General features: G+C 34.9%; 2 protein-coding genes across 7 annotated transcripts; one reads left to right on the top strand and one right to left on the bottom strand.

Moving 5' to 3' along the window:
* Nucleotides 1-75: 75 nt before the first annotated feature.
* drongo (Arf GTPase activating protein drongo) lies at nucleotides 76-9,096 on the top strand. Of its 6 annotated transcripts, none has more exons than XM_089727106.1 (8): nucleotides 76-165; nucleotides 2,359-2,489; nucleotides 4,585-4,752; nucleotides 4,820-5,335; nucleotides 5,864-6,003; nucleotides 6,091-6,156; nucleotides 6,225-6,358; nucleotides 7,859-9,096. In XM_089727106.1, the coding sequence occupies exons 3-8, from the start codon at nucleotides 4,589-4,591 to the stop codon at nucleotides 7,907-7,909; spliced, it is 1,071 nt and encodes a 356-aa protein (XP_089583232.1). In that variant the 5' UTR covers nucleotides 76-165; nucleotides 2,359-2,489; nucleotides 4,585-4,588; the 3' UTR covers nucleotides 7,910-9,096. The 6 variants fall into 6 exon arrangements, with proteins under 6 accessions (XP_089583232.1, XP_089583233.1, XP_089583235.1 ...); XM_089727107.1 differs by lacking the exon at nucleotides 76-165 and adding an exon at nucleotides 2,561-2,756; XM_089727109.1 differs by lacking the exon at nucleotides 76-165 and adding an exon at nucleotides 2,561-2,756 and having other exon boundaries at nucleotides 6,228-6,358.
* Nucleotides 9,097-11,996: 2,900 nt separating this feature from the next.
* LOC114246026 (uncharacterized) lies at nucleotides 11,997-17,895 on the bottom strand. Its single transcript, XM_089727110.1, has 9 exons — nucleotides 17,708-17,895; nucleotides 17,122-17,591; nucleotides 16,694-17,042; nucleotides 16,314-16,493; nucleotides 15,476-15,640; nucleotides 14,864-15,110; nucleotides 13,594-13,780; nucleotides 12,402-12,615; nucleotides 11,997-12,186 (listed from the first exon to the last, which is right to left on the bottom strand). Exons 2-9 carry the CDS (start codon nucleotides 17,551-17,553, stop codon nucleotides 12,179-12,181), a joined length of 1,782 nt encoding a protein of 593 aa, XP_089583236.1. The 5' UTR covers nucleotides 17,554-17,591; nucleotides 17,708-17,895; the 3' UTR covers nucleotides 11,997-12,178.
* Nucleotides 17,896-19,088: the final 1,193 nt, after the last annotated feature.

The following is a 19,088-nucleotide window of genomic DNA, read 5'->3' on the forward strand; positions in this document are numbered from 1 at the left end:
TAGTAACTTACTTCAGTAAATTTGTATTACATATATCTCCAGTTATTATTTCTCAAACTTTCATTGACAGATTGCATTTATGATAGTTTACGTGGTACTGTTTGTTATAAATAAATGGTGCGCTTGCAACTTGATGCACGTGAAAGAAGTGAAACTTCTTTTGTGGTATGTAGTAGAGTGGTTTTCTTTATTTTTCATCCTTAAATCAAATTCTCCAATGGGGAGTCCTGGTATAAGAGAAACGACCCATTCATCATTTATATAAATTTTAAATTGTTTAAAGAAACATACTTTTTTGTAAAATACTTCATTATAAATAAGATATCTAAAAGATAGGTATTAAATTAAATTACTGCCATCTATAGGAGTAATGAGAAACTAATAACAAGCCATCTAGTGTCCGACGCTCGTAAACAGATTTTTTTAAGGTAAAAACGACTGCTCGTTTTGTCATCACGTATTTCGGATCCTCCCGATCCACTAACGGTGCTTTTAGGTACCAAGCACCGGACATCGGTGCTTTTAGGTATCAAGCACCGGACATCGTTCTCTTAAATCAAATCTTAAAGTAAGAAACCTTTCATACTTGACTAACAGCTACAAACACATATGACCGCCTTTCCTGTTTTCAATATCCACATATCTTGAAATATCCATATTTTCATAAAATCTATAAAACCGCACACGTGGAATACAAACATTTTTAACTCTTATTTTTATTAAGAATGTTTTTTCCAAAAACAAATCGATTATGTACTCGTCCTAAAATTGGATTTTAATAGCCGGCAAACTTCTTGAGCATTTGTCGACGTAGTGGGGGTAAGTTCGCGCATGGTACACTCACGTGCAAAAACATTATTTACTCTGCGTCATAATGCTATTAAATTATGAAAATCAACATATTATGTATTTATTTATATATTTATTAGAACATCAACAAAAAATATAGGTTAATAATTGTAATAATTTAATCTTGGGGTAAAATAGATATTCCTTCTATTAAGTCAAAACTAGAGCTGTTGCCAGGTCTTGGTTCAGTTGAAGCGAAGCTGGTATTTATAATTTTTTTTTCGTTATCCTAATCTTGACCATCATCATCATCACTGTTTTCATCACCCGAGTCGCTATCATCGTGATGAGTCGACATAGGGGGCTCATTGGTGTAGTTTACAACTCGGTCGGTTCGGTCTTCTTTTTTGTCTATAATTAATGATTTTTTGGAGATATTCGATTCGTAGTAATCGAATGTTACTTTTTTCAATTACCAGCTTCCGATTACTTTCTGTTTTTTTTTTCCATCTGAAGCCTAGCTCTTTCATAGTGCGTCGTAAGCTTCATTCCGAGCCACTCACTACTCACTGATATTTTTCTTGCTTCCGAAGTCTGTTTTACTTTTTCCATATCATTCTTCCCCTGTTTTATAATGAAGCAATATACGTCGTACACACTTTTTCTACCCTTTCTTTTGAATACTACACCAGTTTGTCGCGGCATAGTGTATTTTTTATAAAAAATCAACAAACACTCAACATATAGCAATGGCAACAAAGTCAACAAGCAATTATAACAAATAACTTAACGATGAATAACGATAGACTTTTCACTGTACGCAAGCGTACTTTTGGGAGCAAGCGGAACGAGGGCGCGGTGCGGGACGCAAGGTTCGACTGATCTACCAATAACGCGCTCGATACGATTTCCCCTGCCGTCGCGCCTCACCCTCACCACCAAAGTGATCTAAAATTCGGTTCTGCGCAGTCAAGGTCATTTGCTCAAGAAGTTTGCCGGTTACTATACCTTTGATTATGCGTGCCCTCCTTGCTTTGTTAATACATTTCGTGTGTAACATCACTGTTAAATGATCGACGTTGATAATTAAGTACTGTGAAAAAAAAACTATTAGAAATGTTACATGCACATCATTAAATCAAGTAATTAAAGTAAGTACATTAAATAAAGTAATTGGCCGTCATCTTACTGGGAAGTGGGAGGTTATTTCATTTTATCACATCAAATACGATGCTGTCTCATCTGAACAACTTTTCTCCATCTTGATTCATTTACAACATATATGTATGTTTTTATAAGTGTTTTATATATTAATATGTTTTTTCTAATTGCTTCACAACTTACAGGAAAAATCTGTCGGGGATCATTCCCCAACTAAATATAACTTAGTTAAGTATTTTTTTATTGCTTAGATGTGTGGACGAGCTCACAGCCCACCTGGTGTTAAGTGGTTACTGGAGCCCATAGACATCTACATATGCGCCACCCACCTTGAAAACCTAGAAATATCACCTATTTTTGCTTAAACTTCACAAGCTTCTTGCAACAATGACAGCATTTTGTTTGCAGTAAACGGTGGGCTGGTATTTTTACGAGCCGCTTTTTTGCTACTAGAAGTTGGAGACTTACTTAAGTGTACTGAATGATACGGTGCATTATCCATAATGATCGTCGATGGCTCATTAAAATTGGTCAATAAGGTTTGTAACTTCCTTAACCTGTAACCGTTCCTTATATTTAACAAAATTCATCTCTTCGTGGTATTCCACAGTTTTCTTAGATTTAAACGTCAAGAGGCAGTTCGGAAGAAATCCCTTCATGGAACCCGCATGACAAATAAATAAGCATTCGCATTTGCCACTAGGTACTTTTGTGGAGGAGTAGGAGTGTCGTCTGTCCTTATCCTGCCGACTGTGTGTTTAGCATTTAGACACGTCTCATCTAGAAATATAACATTATTCCAAACGGTAATGGACTTTGCTGATCTTAGAAAATTACATCTGGCTAAATCTATGTCTCTACATTCCATCAAAATCCGCATTTTATTACACTTTATGAAAAGCTAACTATTTTAAAACTCGCCACAAAGAAATTCTACTACCGTGAAATAGTCCAGATTCTCGTAAAGTATTTGACAATTTAATCAGAGTCTGCACTTTGTTCCTACTATAATTATAGTAGCCATAGATATGGTTTCTAATGGCGTCGTTATCAAAGTTGCTGATATGTGTAACCATTGATCTAACTTTTTTCTTAATTGGCGATTTTAATTTATCTTCCGTTAAATCTTTACCATGTTTTTCCTTACTTATTCGGGAAACAGTTTTTCGACTAAATACCAAGAGCTGCACTTACTCGGTTCGTCATTTGTGAAATCATCAATGGACCACCATTCTGATACTCTCTTTCAAAGTAATCTTGTAGACGTAGGTACTACAAACTCTCGCGTTTGACTGCACAACACTGTTCTTTTAGTGGTCAAAACTTAATAACAACGAAATAATTATCAAACAGTAATATCTACAATAGCATGAACGAAATAAAAACAACACAAAATCAACTAAACTGGCTTCTGCACTCGTACTGGTGGTAGGACCTTTTGTAAGTCCGCACGGGTAGGTACCACCACCCTGCCTAGTAATGAGTTTCGGTTTGAAAAAGAAAAAAAAGCGTAACTATACTTAAGACCTTAGAACTTATATCTCAAGGTAGGTAGAACATTAACGTTGTAGATGTCTATGGGCTCAAGTAACCACTTAACACCAGGTGGACTGTGAGCTCGTCCACCCATCTAAGTAATAAAAAAAAAGTGAATTAAAAAAATGAACAAAATTGCGGGTCGTCATCATGAGGTGGACGCAACACGTGACTATACAATGTGAAAAAGTAAAAATAAAACTATTGAACGTAAACGCAAAACTGCAGTAAAATATTATATATCTTTTAAAGATTTAATTATATTGAGCACGATGACTAAAAACAATATGTTGATTGTGTGTGTGAATTAATTGTATAATAATTTAGATTGATTGTGTATTTTTTAAACGATGATGTACGACCATGAGCAAAAAATTATTAATATTTCAATTTGAAACGTGAAGAGTTACGTTCTCAGAAGTGTCAATAGGGACTTCGTAATTGGATTATAGTATAATCGTACCTATAGTTAATTTTAGTCTCGAGGACACAAAATATAAACGATTTTGGCGCTGAAACTGTTTTAATTGTGCAACAATAAAAGTAGCACTAAAATTAACGAGCCCTTCTAAGTAAGGAAGCTCTATTTTGAATGTCACAAATTACGGGAGTGTCCGCCCTGTTGTAGTTGAGTGTACTAGCTATGTAGTGTTACATACTATTAAAGGACTTTTTGGCGGGAACGCGAGGAGTGAAGTTATGTGATTTGTTTTATTTTGTCTATTTAGTGTTTCTTCAGGTTTAAATGTGTAATAACGGTGGTTTATTAACTGTTTAATATCTGTGAAAGTGCACTAATGTGGATAAATGAAACAAAGCCGCTGGACGTAACTTCTCGGGATCCTCCAAAAAGTCCACTGAAAAAATCTCAGTAAATGGCCACCATTTTACTGAGATTATATTTCATCCCATATCATCTAATCTCGTTTCATTTCATTTTACTCCATATTATCATTTTTCATAAAAATAAGAATATCAATTGAAATGGTTATAAAAACCTAAAGGTCTTAGTTGCCGGGTCATAAAATCCCTTAAAAAAACACTTCTAGACACTACTAGACAGACGTCAGACACTATCTAATTATTTATTATTATTAGAAAAATGGCTGCGAACCGCCGCAAGCAAGACGATAAAAATTTAGAAATCTTACGTGAACTAATTTCTCTAAATGGAAACAAATATTGCTTAGACTGTAACCAAAGAGGACCTACTTATGTGAATACAACAATAGGATCATTTGTTTGTTCAAAATGTTCAGGAATGCTGTAAGTATTGTTTTTGCGTGTTGTTGCTTTGTTTGCGAATTACATTACATGATAGAGTGTATTCCAGACGAGGCCTTACGCCCCCACATCGCGTGAAATCAATTTCAATGGCTACTTTTACCCCTGAGGAGATAGAGTTTATTAAATCAAGAGGGAACGACTACTGTAGACTTGTTTGGCTAGGACTTTACGACGGTGAAAGTATAAATTTTACTGATGAGCAGAGCGTTAGAGATTTTATGTTGGATAAATATGAGAAGAAACGTTATTATTTAGATGCGCCAACAAACAATTCAGTAGTCAATGGAAATGTATCAACTAAGAATTATAAGTCAAAAGCCAAGGCTGGAAATGTAGCAGCATCTGTAACACCTCTGATATCGATTTCGCCGCAATCTTCGAAAAATGCATCCAATAAGAATGCAATTCAAACTGCGAAATTAGTGAATAATTTACTTCCAACAACTGGAACTGATGTTAGTCAGAGAATATCACGGCCAGTGAGTAGTGGGCCCCTCCTTAATTCTGCAAGTGCGCTCACAGTTGCAGCTCCAACTGCTACAGTCGCACCTCCGGTACCTGAGTAAGTGCCACATATTAATTTTAAATTTATTAATGAATTTAAATAATTATATTCTTCAAATATGGGTTTGTGAATACAGCTACTAGTACTACTTATCTGCTTGTTATTTCTTATTCTAATTGGTCAAATCTTGGCCCACTATCCTTAGATGATCAGCAACAAGCAACAAGTCTGTTTTTTACTGGTGGTAGGACCTCTTGTGAGTTCGCATGGGTAGGTAGCACTGCCCTGCCTATTTCTACCGTGAAGCAGTAATGCGTTTCGGTCTAAAGGGTAGGGCAGCTGTTGTAACTATACTGAGATCTTAGAACTTATATCTCAAGGTGGGTGGCGCATTATGGGCCCCAGTATCCATTTAACACCAAGTGGGCCGTGAACTCGTCCACGCATCTAAGCAATAAAAATAAATAAAAAAGTTGGCTATAAAACTGTAACAAAATTATAATTAGACTTGGAATTGTGTAACTCAATATTAGAATAGGTCTAGGTCAATATGGAATATTTTATAAATCTACTTTTATATTTCAGTTTCCCTGTCGATTTTTCTACTGCAAATATTTACAACAGTAGTCAGTATAACAATAATATGAATAATAATTTTGTAAGTCAGTCATCTACAGCCACATCAACATTGAATAATATTTTCAATACATCCTCATCAACAGGAAGTAAGTGCTTCAAATTCATGAGGTTTTTTTAATAAATAATTTATTAAATAACAATATATAAAACTATAAATTTTTATTTTGTTATAGATGATCGTTATGCGGCATTGGCTGTTTTAGATTCAGCATTAAGGCAACAAAATATGAAACAATTAGGTAATTATTTAGATTAATAAATATCTTTTTTGAGATATCTGAGAGTAAATGTATTTTGTATGTTACAGAAGAAAGTAATGGTATTAGCAACAAGAATCCATTTCAAAGTCCTTCAACACATGATGTTTTTGCCAACAAAAACCCATTCTTCAATGAAGGATGGAGTATACCTGCTGCACCAGTCTCAGCCAACCCATTTATGGTATGTTAACTAACATCACACAGAATAGAAGTAAAAAATCATTTTATTTCACATTTTTAGTTATACTCTATGTAACATAATAAATAATCAAACAATTAGTGTAGTGAGTGGTCTTAAAGGAACACTGACATCTATGTTTAAGGCATGATCATGAAATGAACCCACTAAGCCAAAAAATTTTTGCTTAGATTATAGATGCTTATATTGAAATAACATTGCACATCTGATTTCTTTTTGAATTATACAATAAATCCTAATAATTTTTAAACAATAATAAAACACTAGCAATTATAATGGGTACGTGGTATCATAAAACCATAGTGATAAATAATAAAAAACACCAATTTTAGTACAAAATAAAATAAAACAAATTGAACTCTTGAATTAATATATCCTAAAAATGTTGTTGGCAGCTCTCAAACAGGAAACTAACTTATCATATGAACAGAATAACTAGATATAACTGTACTACTGTACACAGACTCGGTTTTATGAATGCGTGTGTGTGTGTGTTTGTATTATAATATATAATGATAAGTCTCAGTTTGGTACTGATTGTTTGGTCATGTTCAGAACTCTAGGAAGATCATGCAAATCACATTTGTAAACAATGGTTTGCTATTTATAAATTTAGCTTTGGATGTTATAGCACCTTTTTAGGTCTACATATTCCAAGGATAAAAAACAAAACCATTTTATTTCATCCATTCTGTTTCTTTATGTGCAGCAACATTATGTATGTGAAGTATAAGGGTACAAAATCATATTGCACAGATGGGAGAAGGAGCTCACGCCCTACCTACGCCTACGCCCTACACGCCACCTAATCTGAAGAGGTTACCGGAACCCAGAGATATTTCAACAAGAATCCTACCATTCACCTTGAGTAATGAGGTCCATGGCCAAATTGAATTGAAAAATGGCTGTCCCAACATTCAAACTGGAACGCGTGTACACACCATGCATATTATTTTTTGGTTTCTCTATTCTCATTCTATTTATCACATGATGATGTGAGGTTACCGCTTTACGCTTTGAAACATAAATAATAATTCAAATAAATAATTGCAAAACCGACACGCATCGTGCCTCGCGATAAAAATGGCTGACTAGTGGTACACACTCTTTTTCAAAATAGATCGCGGGCTTTAGATTAGAAGGCCGCAGCTTATAATTAAAATAGGCGGTTTCTTTTCCAATCACCTTTTTGTTGTTCTTGCTTGATGATCTCATTTTCTTTTGCTGAAAAGGGTTCTGGTTTCTAGTCAGGCTAAAAGGCTTAACCAAACTGCGAGCTCAGTTACTTTTTGATCCCATAAAGACCTAGAGAAACACAGAAACGCATTATGATAAAGCTTCGCATTAAACATTTTTGCGTTACAAATAAGAGTTTTGTTAGTTCGCTGCGAGAGATTCCGTAAGATAATTCCATGATTCATTAAACGGACCATTCGCATGAGGTCATTGTTGTCACAAATTTTATTTCGAAACTCATTTCAGCCTGCGACAAACAACGGCGGCTTCATAAATTCTAAGAATCCATTTCTTTGATGGGTGGTCTAAGGAAGTCTTAAATCAACTAAGACATCAATGAACAAAATTACGTAACAAAAAGCACAAATTAAGCTACAAATTTAGATTTATATTATATTTAGTGAATGTAACAATACTTTTGACGAATGAGTAGTTCTGTGACCGCATTCTAACGGTATTTTTAAATAGTATCACTATGCTTAAATGTTAACTCAGTGCCTCACCATAATATGCCTTAAAATATTCTGCAAGTGTTATGAAATTGATATATTTTTATATATTTACTATTTTGAAAGTTAGGTATGATAAAATATTTACAAATAAAAAATGAGAAGACTGTACAGAAATAGTAAATGAAATTCCTGGTCGTAGATTTATTTAATTTAAATGGTGTATAAAAATGTAAAATAAAGGATCGATTTAGGCGACTAGCAAAATTTTTAAATAAATTTGTATACCACATAATTAATTCATCGCTAAATCATGTTTGGACATTCATAAAATCTGTTCGTTTAATGTAGGTGAGTCATCTCCTGTTTTGCTATAACATAACGTCATCACTTTGCTTCAGCCTTATTCCACAGCTAAGTTTCGAGATTAACGAATATGGCACGAATTATGCACCTTTGTTATTGTTGTTGTAATGATTGCTACAGTCAACAAACGTGTTCAGTCAATTTAACATAACAGGCTAACATTCAGGCTCTATTTTATATTTAGATAAAGTCTAGGTAATGACAATTATTTAATGTTGTTAAAACAATCTTTTCGAAAGAGTGTTAACGATGCGAGAGGCTCTAATTTAATTAATCATGTGTTGGCTAACTGAAATGTTAAACTACTGACGGAAAGATCAGTTAGATTGTTGCAACGTGAATTGGACTAATTTAATCAAACAATTATTTATTACTTTTATTGCTTGACAAAATGTACTGAATTTTTTCCTTGTCAGGGTTCGATCGTTTTTCTTGTATTGTTAACATAACTCTAATTAGACAATTAGTTAATGAGCTCTCAAATTTTGTTTCTTCTGTGATTGTAACCAGTTTTATTTTTTTGAATTCAATTGATTATTATTTGTATTTCTAATGAATTTACTCTATTATTTATTTAATGACTGTGTAATGTAATTATTTTTTATTCTATTTGTTCACTAAGATCTGTTAATTTTACAATGAAAAATCACTATTAAATTTTCTAACAAACCTGTCGTTTAGTTCTATAATTGGTATATATGTATATTTATATATTATTCCCTACCTATTCGTTGGTAGCCTAAGGGGCCATTCCAGCTACGCTCTGACTGGTGGGTGCGCTCATGGGACTCAACCTGATTTAGTTTGCTAACACTAGCCGAAGTAAGAGCAGTGCTTCGCAGAATCTACCACCGGATCGGAGTCTGAAACCACTCTGAAACTCAGGGGGTCATCGGTATATTAACTGTTTCTTGCTTCATTCGAATCGTGCACAGACAACACGTCATCTCGGATCCTCCCGATCCACTAACGGTGCTTATAAGTACTTCAAGCACCGGTCACCGTTCTCGTCGAACCCGTCGCTTGCGACGAAGGGCTCGACGATTAAATTAACTCTCAGACACAGCCCACTGAATTTCTCGCCGGATCTTCTCAGTGGGTCGCGTTTCCGATCCGGTGGTAGATTCTGCGAAGCACGGCTCTTGCTATGGTTCGTGTTAGCATCGTCGTCAGGTTTGAACCCCGTGAGCTCACCTACTAGCCACGGTTACGCTGAAATAGCCTCTCAAGGCTATCAGCTTAGGTAGGAAAAAAAAAAAAAAAAGCAGACAAGAAATCGATTTGAAGTCGTCGTGACCTAAAGGATAAAGACGTCCGGTGCATTCATGTTGAGTGATGCACCGGTGTTTGAATCCCAGGCGAGTGCCAATTTTTCTAATCAAATACATACCTCAACAAATGTTCACGATTGACTTCGACGGTGAAGTAATAACGTCGTGTAATAAAAATCAAACCCGCAAAAATAAATCTGGTATCCTATTTCTGCCCATAAATGATATAGCGTTTTCGAAGAAAACAAATTTTCTAATATGCCCCTCTCGAGGCTATTTAGTCGCAGTCTCGTTAGATGTGGATGTTCTTTTTAATGAAATCTTTTTATTTTTGTTAATGCCTTTCCAAACAAAAATAAAAAGTATGTTATGTAGTAATCTCAAATTAAATTTTAAAACCTATTAGATATATTAGAGTAGAGAGTACGGTAGTCACAAATCATTGCCAACGTTGCGATAAAATCTCACTAGCTATTTATTGTGAAACTCAAAGTTTTTTAAGACTGTATGCTAAGTAATGTGTGAATGAGAGTGAATTTTTTCAACTTTGTTACGTGTCCTATTAACAGTCATGACAGTTAAAAAAATAAATGTCAATAAATATTTATATATATATATATATGTTGGAGTATTTCCACTTTCGGGTAGCGACATGGTAAGCGGGCGGTCTTCGTAAGTCAATAAAACCAGAAATGAACTCAGAGCGTATATTACGCAGGAGCGCTCCGTCCGACACGGCGACTCGCTCGCTTCTGAGCTCGAGAGACAACAACGGACTTCAACGGAGCGTTTTTATAACAAGGTATCGTGGTGGGACGATGTTGTTTATACGACTCTTATCTTGCACGTGTTGTTTTCGATGAATGCTTGCACCTGTTGTTTGTCGTCCCATCTTTATTAGTCATGAACTAATGGTTTATAAAAAAACACGCGCCGACATATATATATAGAAAACTAAATGGTAATTAGCACAATATTCAAATGACGACGAATAAAACAGATCATACATATTTGTTCGTGAAAACGAAAACTGTAGTGTTATGCAACATTGAACTGTGCAAATAATTTTAATTAAACTGAAATAAATACTGGTGGTAGGACCTCTTGTGAGTCCGCGCGGGTAGGTACCGCCACTCTGCCTATTTCTACTGTGAAGCAGTAATGCGTTTCGGTTTGAAGGGTGAGACAGCTGTTGTAACTTTACTGAGACCTTAGAACTGATATCTCAAGGTGGGTGGCGCATTTTGCGTCGTAAATGTCTATGGGCCGCAGTAATCACTTAACACCAGGTGGGCTGTAAGCTCGTCCACCCATCTAAGCAATAAAAAAAAGATCCCATTTTTCCTTAATGTTTATTGGTTGGAAAAGGCAAACTATGAAAATGAAGTTTATAAAAAAAAGAAAAGTGCGTGCGTACAAAGTACACACGTCAGAAGTGAAACTTCTTTGGCAAACTAATTCTTAAATCTCGTTTATAATTTATTGAAATCTCAAATGACGAATTGAAAATTAAAATGCATCGTGTTTTTTGTCAATATTGGAATATATTAATTAAATATTCTTTTAGAAATTAATATTTTTATTTTATTATATTCTATTAGCCCACAGACGTCCACTGCTGGACATAGGCCCCCGCAAGTATCGCCATAATGTCTGAACTTGATTCTACTGTGAATATCCTCATTCCTGATTCAATTTAGCAGGGAAGGTCCTAGCATCACCCTCTCAATTGATCTTCGATTGACTTTTTCACCCTACTAATACGGTTCATTCTCAGCGATCACGTTTCAATGCCGTATGTCATCACTGGTCATATACTCGACGTCGCCCAAAACACGTCGTCTCGGATCCTCCCGATCCACTAACGGTGCTTCTAGGTACTTCCAGCACCGGTCACCGTTCTCGTCGAACCCGTCGCTTGCGACGAAGGGCTCGACGAGTACATTAACTCTCAGATACAGCCCACTGAGTTTCTCACCGGATATTCTCAGTGGGTCGCGTTTCCGATCCGGTGGTAGATTCTGCGAAGCACGGCTCTTGCTATGGTTCGTGTTAGCATCGTCGTCAGGTTTGAGCCCCGTGAGCTCACCTACTAGTTAAGGTTCCGCTGGAATAGACTCTCTAGGCTACCAGCTCAGGTAAGAAAAAAAAAAGAAGGTCATATACTTTCGTCATGAAACGCTGCGGTATTTGAAATTAAAAGATGTTGCGCGGCTTCTCGAACACTACCTATCCTGGCTGGATTCGACGGTTGATCTTTTTTGAATGTAAAACGCACGATCATAACAAAATATCAACTAACTTCAGATCAGAACTTTATTCACACTTTAACTGCATACAGTATTGAAAAATTTACAATTTTTGTTATTGTTTTTTGAACGAAATACCGAATCACGAATCACCATTCAGCCATCGTGTATGTCGAGATCATATTTTATCTCATTTTAAGAGTTTCTTCTACACCCTGATTCTCGGGAATATCAAAGCTCTGAAAAAGAAAATAGTATAAAAAAAAAAGGTTTAAATAATTTATAAGAAGATAAGCCAGTAGGTACATTATGTGTAGAAAAGTTTAGTGATAACCGTTTGTCATACGGTAAACTATACAATTTGAACCCTTAATAGTTCCCAAATTACAGATATTCGAAGGTTTTCTTGTTTTTAAGTCTTAGATAATTTATAATTTATTAAGTTTATATTTACTGTTTTTTCGCGTGAAAACCGGGGTCGAGAAGTTCTCTGGAGTAACATTAGGACTAGGTAGTGGTGTTTTTGGAATGTCCTGTGTGATGGACACTGTTGACACATTCTTGATTGCCTCTGGTAAGTCTTCAGGTAAATCTGACGACTGGGACGAAGACGCTGCTAGCCGTTTTTCAGAAACCATTTTTAATATGTTCTTTCCGGCTTCTTTGGTCTGAGGAAAACATTAAATTTCATGTCCGGTTATTATTATTTTACAAATACGTTTATTTTTTATTGCATAGCCTTATGGGTGGACGAGTTCACAGCCCACCCGGTGTTAAGTGGTTACTGGAGTCCATAGACGTAAATGCCGCCACCCACCTTGAGATATGAGTTCTAGTCTCAGTATAGTTACAACGGCTGTTACGTCAACTTTAATTAATGTTAGTGCAAAGTCATGTCTGTCAATACATTTAGATAATCTTGTTGATACAATATACTGCTCTATTGTTTTAAGCATAAAGTAGCTACATTTAAATCAAGGTAATATGAAAAACAAGATATGGAACAGTACGGTACAGTTCATTATATCATCACCATATAACAGTAATATTCTACATAAATCTAAATAGACAGAGACATGATACAAAATTTTAACAACAAATAAAACAATCTTCAACCCCATAAAATGAGCACATCAATGTAGTCAAAATCAAAGGATACCTATAAGTATACAAGGAAGTCGAAGATTAAATAAAAAAAACTACAAGTCAGATCTGGATAAAATTTAAAGGGGACAAACGAAAATGACCAGCTTTCAAATAAATAAAAATAATCATTAAAATCCGACCACTTAAATAAAGGTTTTGACGTAACTAGGATTGTCAGATTTTTTTCAGCCTATAAGGGGCAAATGCTTAAATAAGCAAAAAATATGGGAATTTAGTTTTTTATTCGGGACAAATAATAAACAAAATTATATAGTGACTTATTTTTTTTACTTATTTTTATTCATTATTTTATTTATATTTCTCCGAGGAGCAAGTCAGTTGTAACATATTTATAAAAATCAATACAATTATAATAGTACGGTTCGAATACGGGACAGAACCAGTCCCGTCGGGGAAATTTTAATCTAACCCTAAAATACGGGACGTCTGGAAACCCTAGACGTAACACATACAATTTACACGAAATCAAGCATACTTACACTCTCATGCTCCAAACATTTATAGGCGTAATGTGCCGCGTGATCGAGTAGTGAGAACCTGAGGTAGTACTGCGCTAGGTACCGTTGCGCCGCCGGCAGTTCCTTGCTGCCGGAGTTAGCGGGATCCTGGCACGCCGCTGTGTACGCAGCCGCAGCACTGTTTGGCATGTTCGACCTTTCGTACAACCTATAAATGTACAAATTAAATAATACGAGTCTTACGATTCGAATATAATATTTAGTTGGCAAAATATGTCAGGTAGAGGTAAGTATAAGCCGCGCCAATAAAGAAACGAATCGAAAATGGTGTCTATGTATACGCACTGACAGATGGTAGGGTCAACAAATAAAAAGAAAGTTGTTTATTGTAAAAATATAAAAAAACAAATGAGAATATACTTTACTTTATGCCCTGGCAGAGGGGGAGGTGTCTCATCTGGAATGCAACTTGCGTAGACACTTTTGCTGCCGTCATCTAAGTCGCACAACTCGAAAGTGAAAAAACTCAAACTCAACAACAAAGTCAGAACTAATATTTTTTTGCATGCAGTACGCGCCGTGTGCGACTAAAGACAGCAATAGTTTAGAGTAAGAGCGCATGATCGCCGCCGTCATTTTAGATTCGTTTCTTTATTGGCGCGGCTTATACCATCTTGTATAGGGGACTAGTTGGAAAAGTGTTCGCCTGTAAACAGCAAGTTGTTGGAAGACTCACCGAAATAGCGCTAGTTTAGGAAGTGGAAATGATATTATTATGAATATAGCAGTCTGAAGCAGAGTGAAGTGTGGTAGTTTATGGCGCTTTTTTTGAAATCCTTCCACTTGGTACTATGACACCACCTTAACTGGGTCCCTTTCAATGGACCCTTTTTAATACACTGAGATGGTACTTCTTAGTTCTAATCTATCCTCCATGAAATTTAATCATCGTTACATATATGTAACATGTATGGGTAAATGACAGATATTTAGCATGACTGGTTGAGAGAAATAGGAGATGTCGCGTTAGAAAGTAAGACGGCGAATCAATGTCTGTAATATAGTTTTTTTTTTTAAAAGCAATGCTGGTAGTTACCCGATGCAACGGTGCACAGACGAAGCGTAAATCGGAAGACGAAAGAAGTGTATATTTACTTTGCTATAATAATGGCGTTATTAATATCATGTTTGTGTGAAGGAATCAACTGTTTTAATGGCCCAAATCGAATATCGGATCCTCCCATAAATATGTCGGGCGGTTTTATCAAAATACCAAAAAAATAACACATACTTGGCTAATTTGAATAAAGCCATGCCTTCAATATCGCCTGTACTGTGCGCTTTGTAATAACATTTCAATGCATTAGGTATTTTTTCCATTTTCTCATATGCTTCACCGAGAGACACCAACATCCTTGAATCATCAGGTTTCAGTTGAGCGGCTCTAGAGTAATAGTAAATACAGTAACTATTCAACCCTAGTATTTCATATGCTTGTCCTAGACCGTTCCATGCTCTATAATCATTTCTGTTTACATCTAAAAATGATAAATTTCATTGTAAGTTTGTGTCTTTTAAATGCAGTTTTCAAATTTATTTACAAATCATACATTAGATTGACTTTATGAGATCCTTCAGGTTATATTATTATTCTATTGCCTTTACATGGGCTCACAATCCATTGGGTATTATCCAATTACAGTAACTGGTACCAGATTGAGACATAAGAAATAATACTTTAGATTATTGTAAAACAGCTGTCTTAGCTTTTAGATAGCAATATATAATATTGCAGTAGACACACTTAAAGGTGGCTTCCAAACATGGCATGGCTTTACCAGTAGAATTAGGAGGCAATGTCTGGATTATTAGTGTTTGAATTTTCTAATTGTTAAATACTTACCAATGGCTTGCCTGTAACATTGTATTGCAGCATTGGAGTTTTGAAGTTCAATGAATTCATGCCCCATAAGGATCCACGCAGACAAGTACTGAGGGTCTAGAGATAAAGCTCTTTGGAAGTATATCACAGCTTTTTGGTGCTCACATCTTAAGCTGTAATAATTACCTGTAATTTGTTAATGTACACACATTTATTTGACAGAGTACTTGTATGTACATTAAAATTAAGTTTATTTTACTTCAAACGCATTACTGCTTCACGGCAGTAATAGGCAGAATAGTGGTACCCACCCGCGCAGACTCACAAGAGGTCCTATAAGAGTACAAGACAGAGTTGTAGATTATTGGACAAAATGTCTGCACCCTGAGGTTATCAAACTCAAAGAACTGATTAACTCCCTGAAAGAACTGGGCTGGCAAGAATCCTCTCTTCACCGGAAAGAGGTGTTGGCTCTGGTCATATTGAGATCTATCTGTCTTACAATATTCAAGATACATGATATTCCAATATTGCATATCCATCTAATCGAGAAATTCCATCAGCTTTGTTTAATACTTGATGTAAACTCTCTCCAAAAGTGCAGCCTTTGAATTATATACAAACCCAGGTTAGAAATCAGGGTTGGGGTTAAACAATATCTAGTTCTAGACTATATTAGGACATTAGGTCTTACCTTAGTATTATCTTAACCTCGAATTTAATCACATAATAATATAACTTTCTATTAATAACCTGATTTAATAACTGCAGCTGTCCTTGGGTGTACATTATAGTAGTAAAATATATAGAGCATATAGCATATCATAGCTTAAATCGAAATATCATTATAAACATTTACCTATAACACAACACGTTTCTACTCTGTATTTGTCAATGGAGACTGCCCTTTGTGCCAAATTTGCAAGTTCCATTCGTTTTTCCTTCAAATATAACAGATGAGAGTAAACATCCCAGTTGTCTAGTCGATATGGATCATTCTCGTATAATAACCTGAACAAAGCAAGGGAAGAATCCACATCTGCAATAGAAATGTCACGAACATGTGAATCAAAATCCTAACAGATCTATACACTTTATGTTAATAATAAAAAAAACCTTATTATAATGTCTTTTACTTCAAATAGCCAACAGCAGACTCTCATCCTCCTTGAGCTAATAAAACCAAAATAAATTATCTATTATAAATAGTAAACCCAAGGATGGTTTATTATCTTATACCTCTTCTGTCATGATGCGCTATAGCCATTTGTGCTGTTATATATGTACTCTTCTCAAATCCTGCTGCAGCCAACACCATGTAAGCTTCCAAAGCTTGTTCTGATAGCTTCAGTTCCACAAATGCATGAGCTGCAAAAAAGTACATCATCCAATGTTTTGGTAGTTGTAATGAATCTAGTGCCTCATATTCATTGGCCAAGCCTGCCAACTCTATCCAGGCTGCCCATAATGTAGGTGCTGCTTGAACAGAAGCTTGCAGTACTGTAACAGCTTGACTTCTTAGATCTAGTTTTTTAAGTACAACACCTTCTAGATACAACAAGTAACCATCGAGGTTATTGGAGTTGGTCTGAAAATATACAATGTTTCTGTTTAAATAACACATCAATCAAACTATCTTAATTAGTTTCAAAGAAAATGTGACTTACTTTAAAGAAAGACAATAAGTCCAAAAGAACTTGATTTGATTCACTATTTTCTGTACCCAGGTCTGTGGCATTATCTAAACGCTTTTTCTCACTAGACATGTACAAAGAATATTTGTGAAGAAAAACGCATTTCGAACTCGTGCAGTTCTCTAAAAAATGGGCAGCTCTATCGTATTCTTGACAGTCGAAGTAGCACTTTGCTAATGTGTAGGCATCCTTTTCCTCCGGCGTTATGTCCTCGTTCAGAGATTCTGAAGGTTCCTCGGAAGTTATCTTGTGGTCTCTTAAAGCATAATTCAATTCTGCAAGCCACTTCGTAGTTTGTACAAGACCACGACTGTTACATTCACGGATACCTTGAATAATGTCAATTCTAACCTGGGTCAGATCAATCTGAATGTCTGACTTAGGATGCATTGATAAAGGTTGCATATTTATTATATTTATAATATGATACTCGAAATAGTGGCCTAAAACAGAATAGTTGAATAAAAACAGATTAATCCTGTTGTTATTTTTATTTTTTTAAATTATTATTTTAAAGTAAGCTAATGCATAAATATCTGTCTTATATTTCGTTATTTACCTATTTAATGTCTTTAAATTGTTAAACTATACAAACTTTTAGTTCTTAAAATTATAATACTTTGTTAAATCCATATTAAGAACGTAAATAAATACGGTAGGTATACATAAGACTCTCAAATATATTAAGTGTATAATCTATGTATAAGACTGAAGTACATAGATTATACACTTAATATATTTGAGACTGAAGTGTGATAGAGAGCAGGTGACTGAAGTTAGCCCCTCAAAAAAATTTTTCTTTCCTGTTTTCTACTTATTTTCTATTAATTCGTTTGTTCATCATTTGTTCATGATTGTTCACTGTTAATAATTGTTTGTTCTGATTTATTTATTTTAAAAAAATTATTAAAAATATATGTACAAGTTAGCCCCCCGATTGCAATTTTTAATATTTTTTCGTCCTTAATGACTCGTAAATATTCATTTTCGATTGTTCTTATATAAAATACATTTGTTCTCTTTCGAAATTACTCATTTTTTGTTTAATTAACTATTTGTATTAGTTGAATAAATGTATGCAAAATATGTGTACTGCGCATGCGTCAACTATAATGCCTCAACTTTCTACGCGGTTTTAATCGTGAAAAAAAAACAATTATAAATCCTGAAGGATCAATTAATTGCTCTCTCTCTCTCTCTCCGATCGGTTCCTCACTGCTGAGGATCGTGACTCCGTCCGATTTCGTCAACCAACTGTCTCCATCGATCCCGCCCTGCAGCCCGGTGGAGTGCGTCGCTGATAGGTATCCCCAGTTCCTCCGCTATTTGGTCTATTATCTATTAATTAATTTGCTATTAATTGCTATACAGTTTAATTAAAAAAATTTAAAAATAAATAAATGAAGTAATGTGCATTGGCGTTAAGTTAGACCAAATACATTTTTTCCATCCTCTTACCTATCGTATTAAAATGTTATTTTACTAATGTTAGGAATATAATTTCGACTGTGTAAAAAAGTTATTATAATGTATACCTATATTATCTCTTGAAAGATAAATAATGAACATATTTACTTATTTGTTTATATTACCTATGTGAACTCCCTATCTTTTTTATACCTTCATAACGATAAGTAGGAGCATGGAAAAAATGTATTTGGTCTAACTTAACGCCAATGCACATTATTTCATTTATTTATTTTTTAATTTTTTTAATTAAACTGTATACCAATTAATTGCTCCTTCAGGATTTATATTTGTTTTTTTTTCACGATTAAAACCGCGTAGAAAGTTTAGGCATTATAGTTGACGCACGCGCAGTACACATATTTTGCATACATTTATTCAACTAATAAAAATAGTAAATTAAACAAAAAACGAGTAATTTCGAAAGAGAACAAACGTGTCTTATATAAGAACAATCGAAAATGAATATTTAC

The sequence above is a fragment of the Bombyx mandarina genome, chromosome 04 (genome assembly GCF_030267445.1).
Source record: "Bombyx mandarina strain Sakado chromosome 04, ASM3026744v2".
Lineage (NCBI taxonomy): Eukaryota > Metazoa > Arthropoda > Insecta > Lepidoptera > Bombycidae > Bombyx > Bombyx mandarina.

Excerpts from the sequence above, each read along its gene's own strand:
- drongo (XM_089727106.1), top strand. The coding sequence starts at position 4,589 with ATGGCTGCGAACCGCCGCAAGCAAGACGATAAAAATTTAGAAATCTTA. Across the intron at positions 5,336-5,863 it reads GTCGCACCTCCGGTACCTGA|TTTCCCTGTCGATTTTTCTA; the intron begins GTAAGTGCCACA and ends TTTATATTTCAG. Across the intron at positions 6,004-6,090 it reads TACATCCTCATCAACAGGAA|ATGATCGTTATGCGGCATTG; the intron begins GTAAGTGCTTCA and ends ATTTTGTTATAG.
- LOC114246026 (XM_089727110.1), bottom strand. The coding sequence starts at position 17,553 with ATGCAACCTTTATCAATGCATCCTAAGTCAGACATTCAGATTGATCTG. Across the intron at positions 15,641-16,313 it reads AGAAACGTGTTGTGTTATAG|GTAATTATTACAGCTTAAGA; the intron begins GTAAATGTTTAT and ends AACAAATTACAG. Across the intron at positions 15,111-15,475 it reads ATGTTACAGGCAAGCCATTG|ATGTAAACAGAAATGATTAT; the intron begins GTAAGTATTTAA and ends TATCATTTTTAG.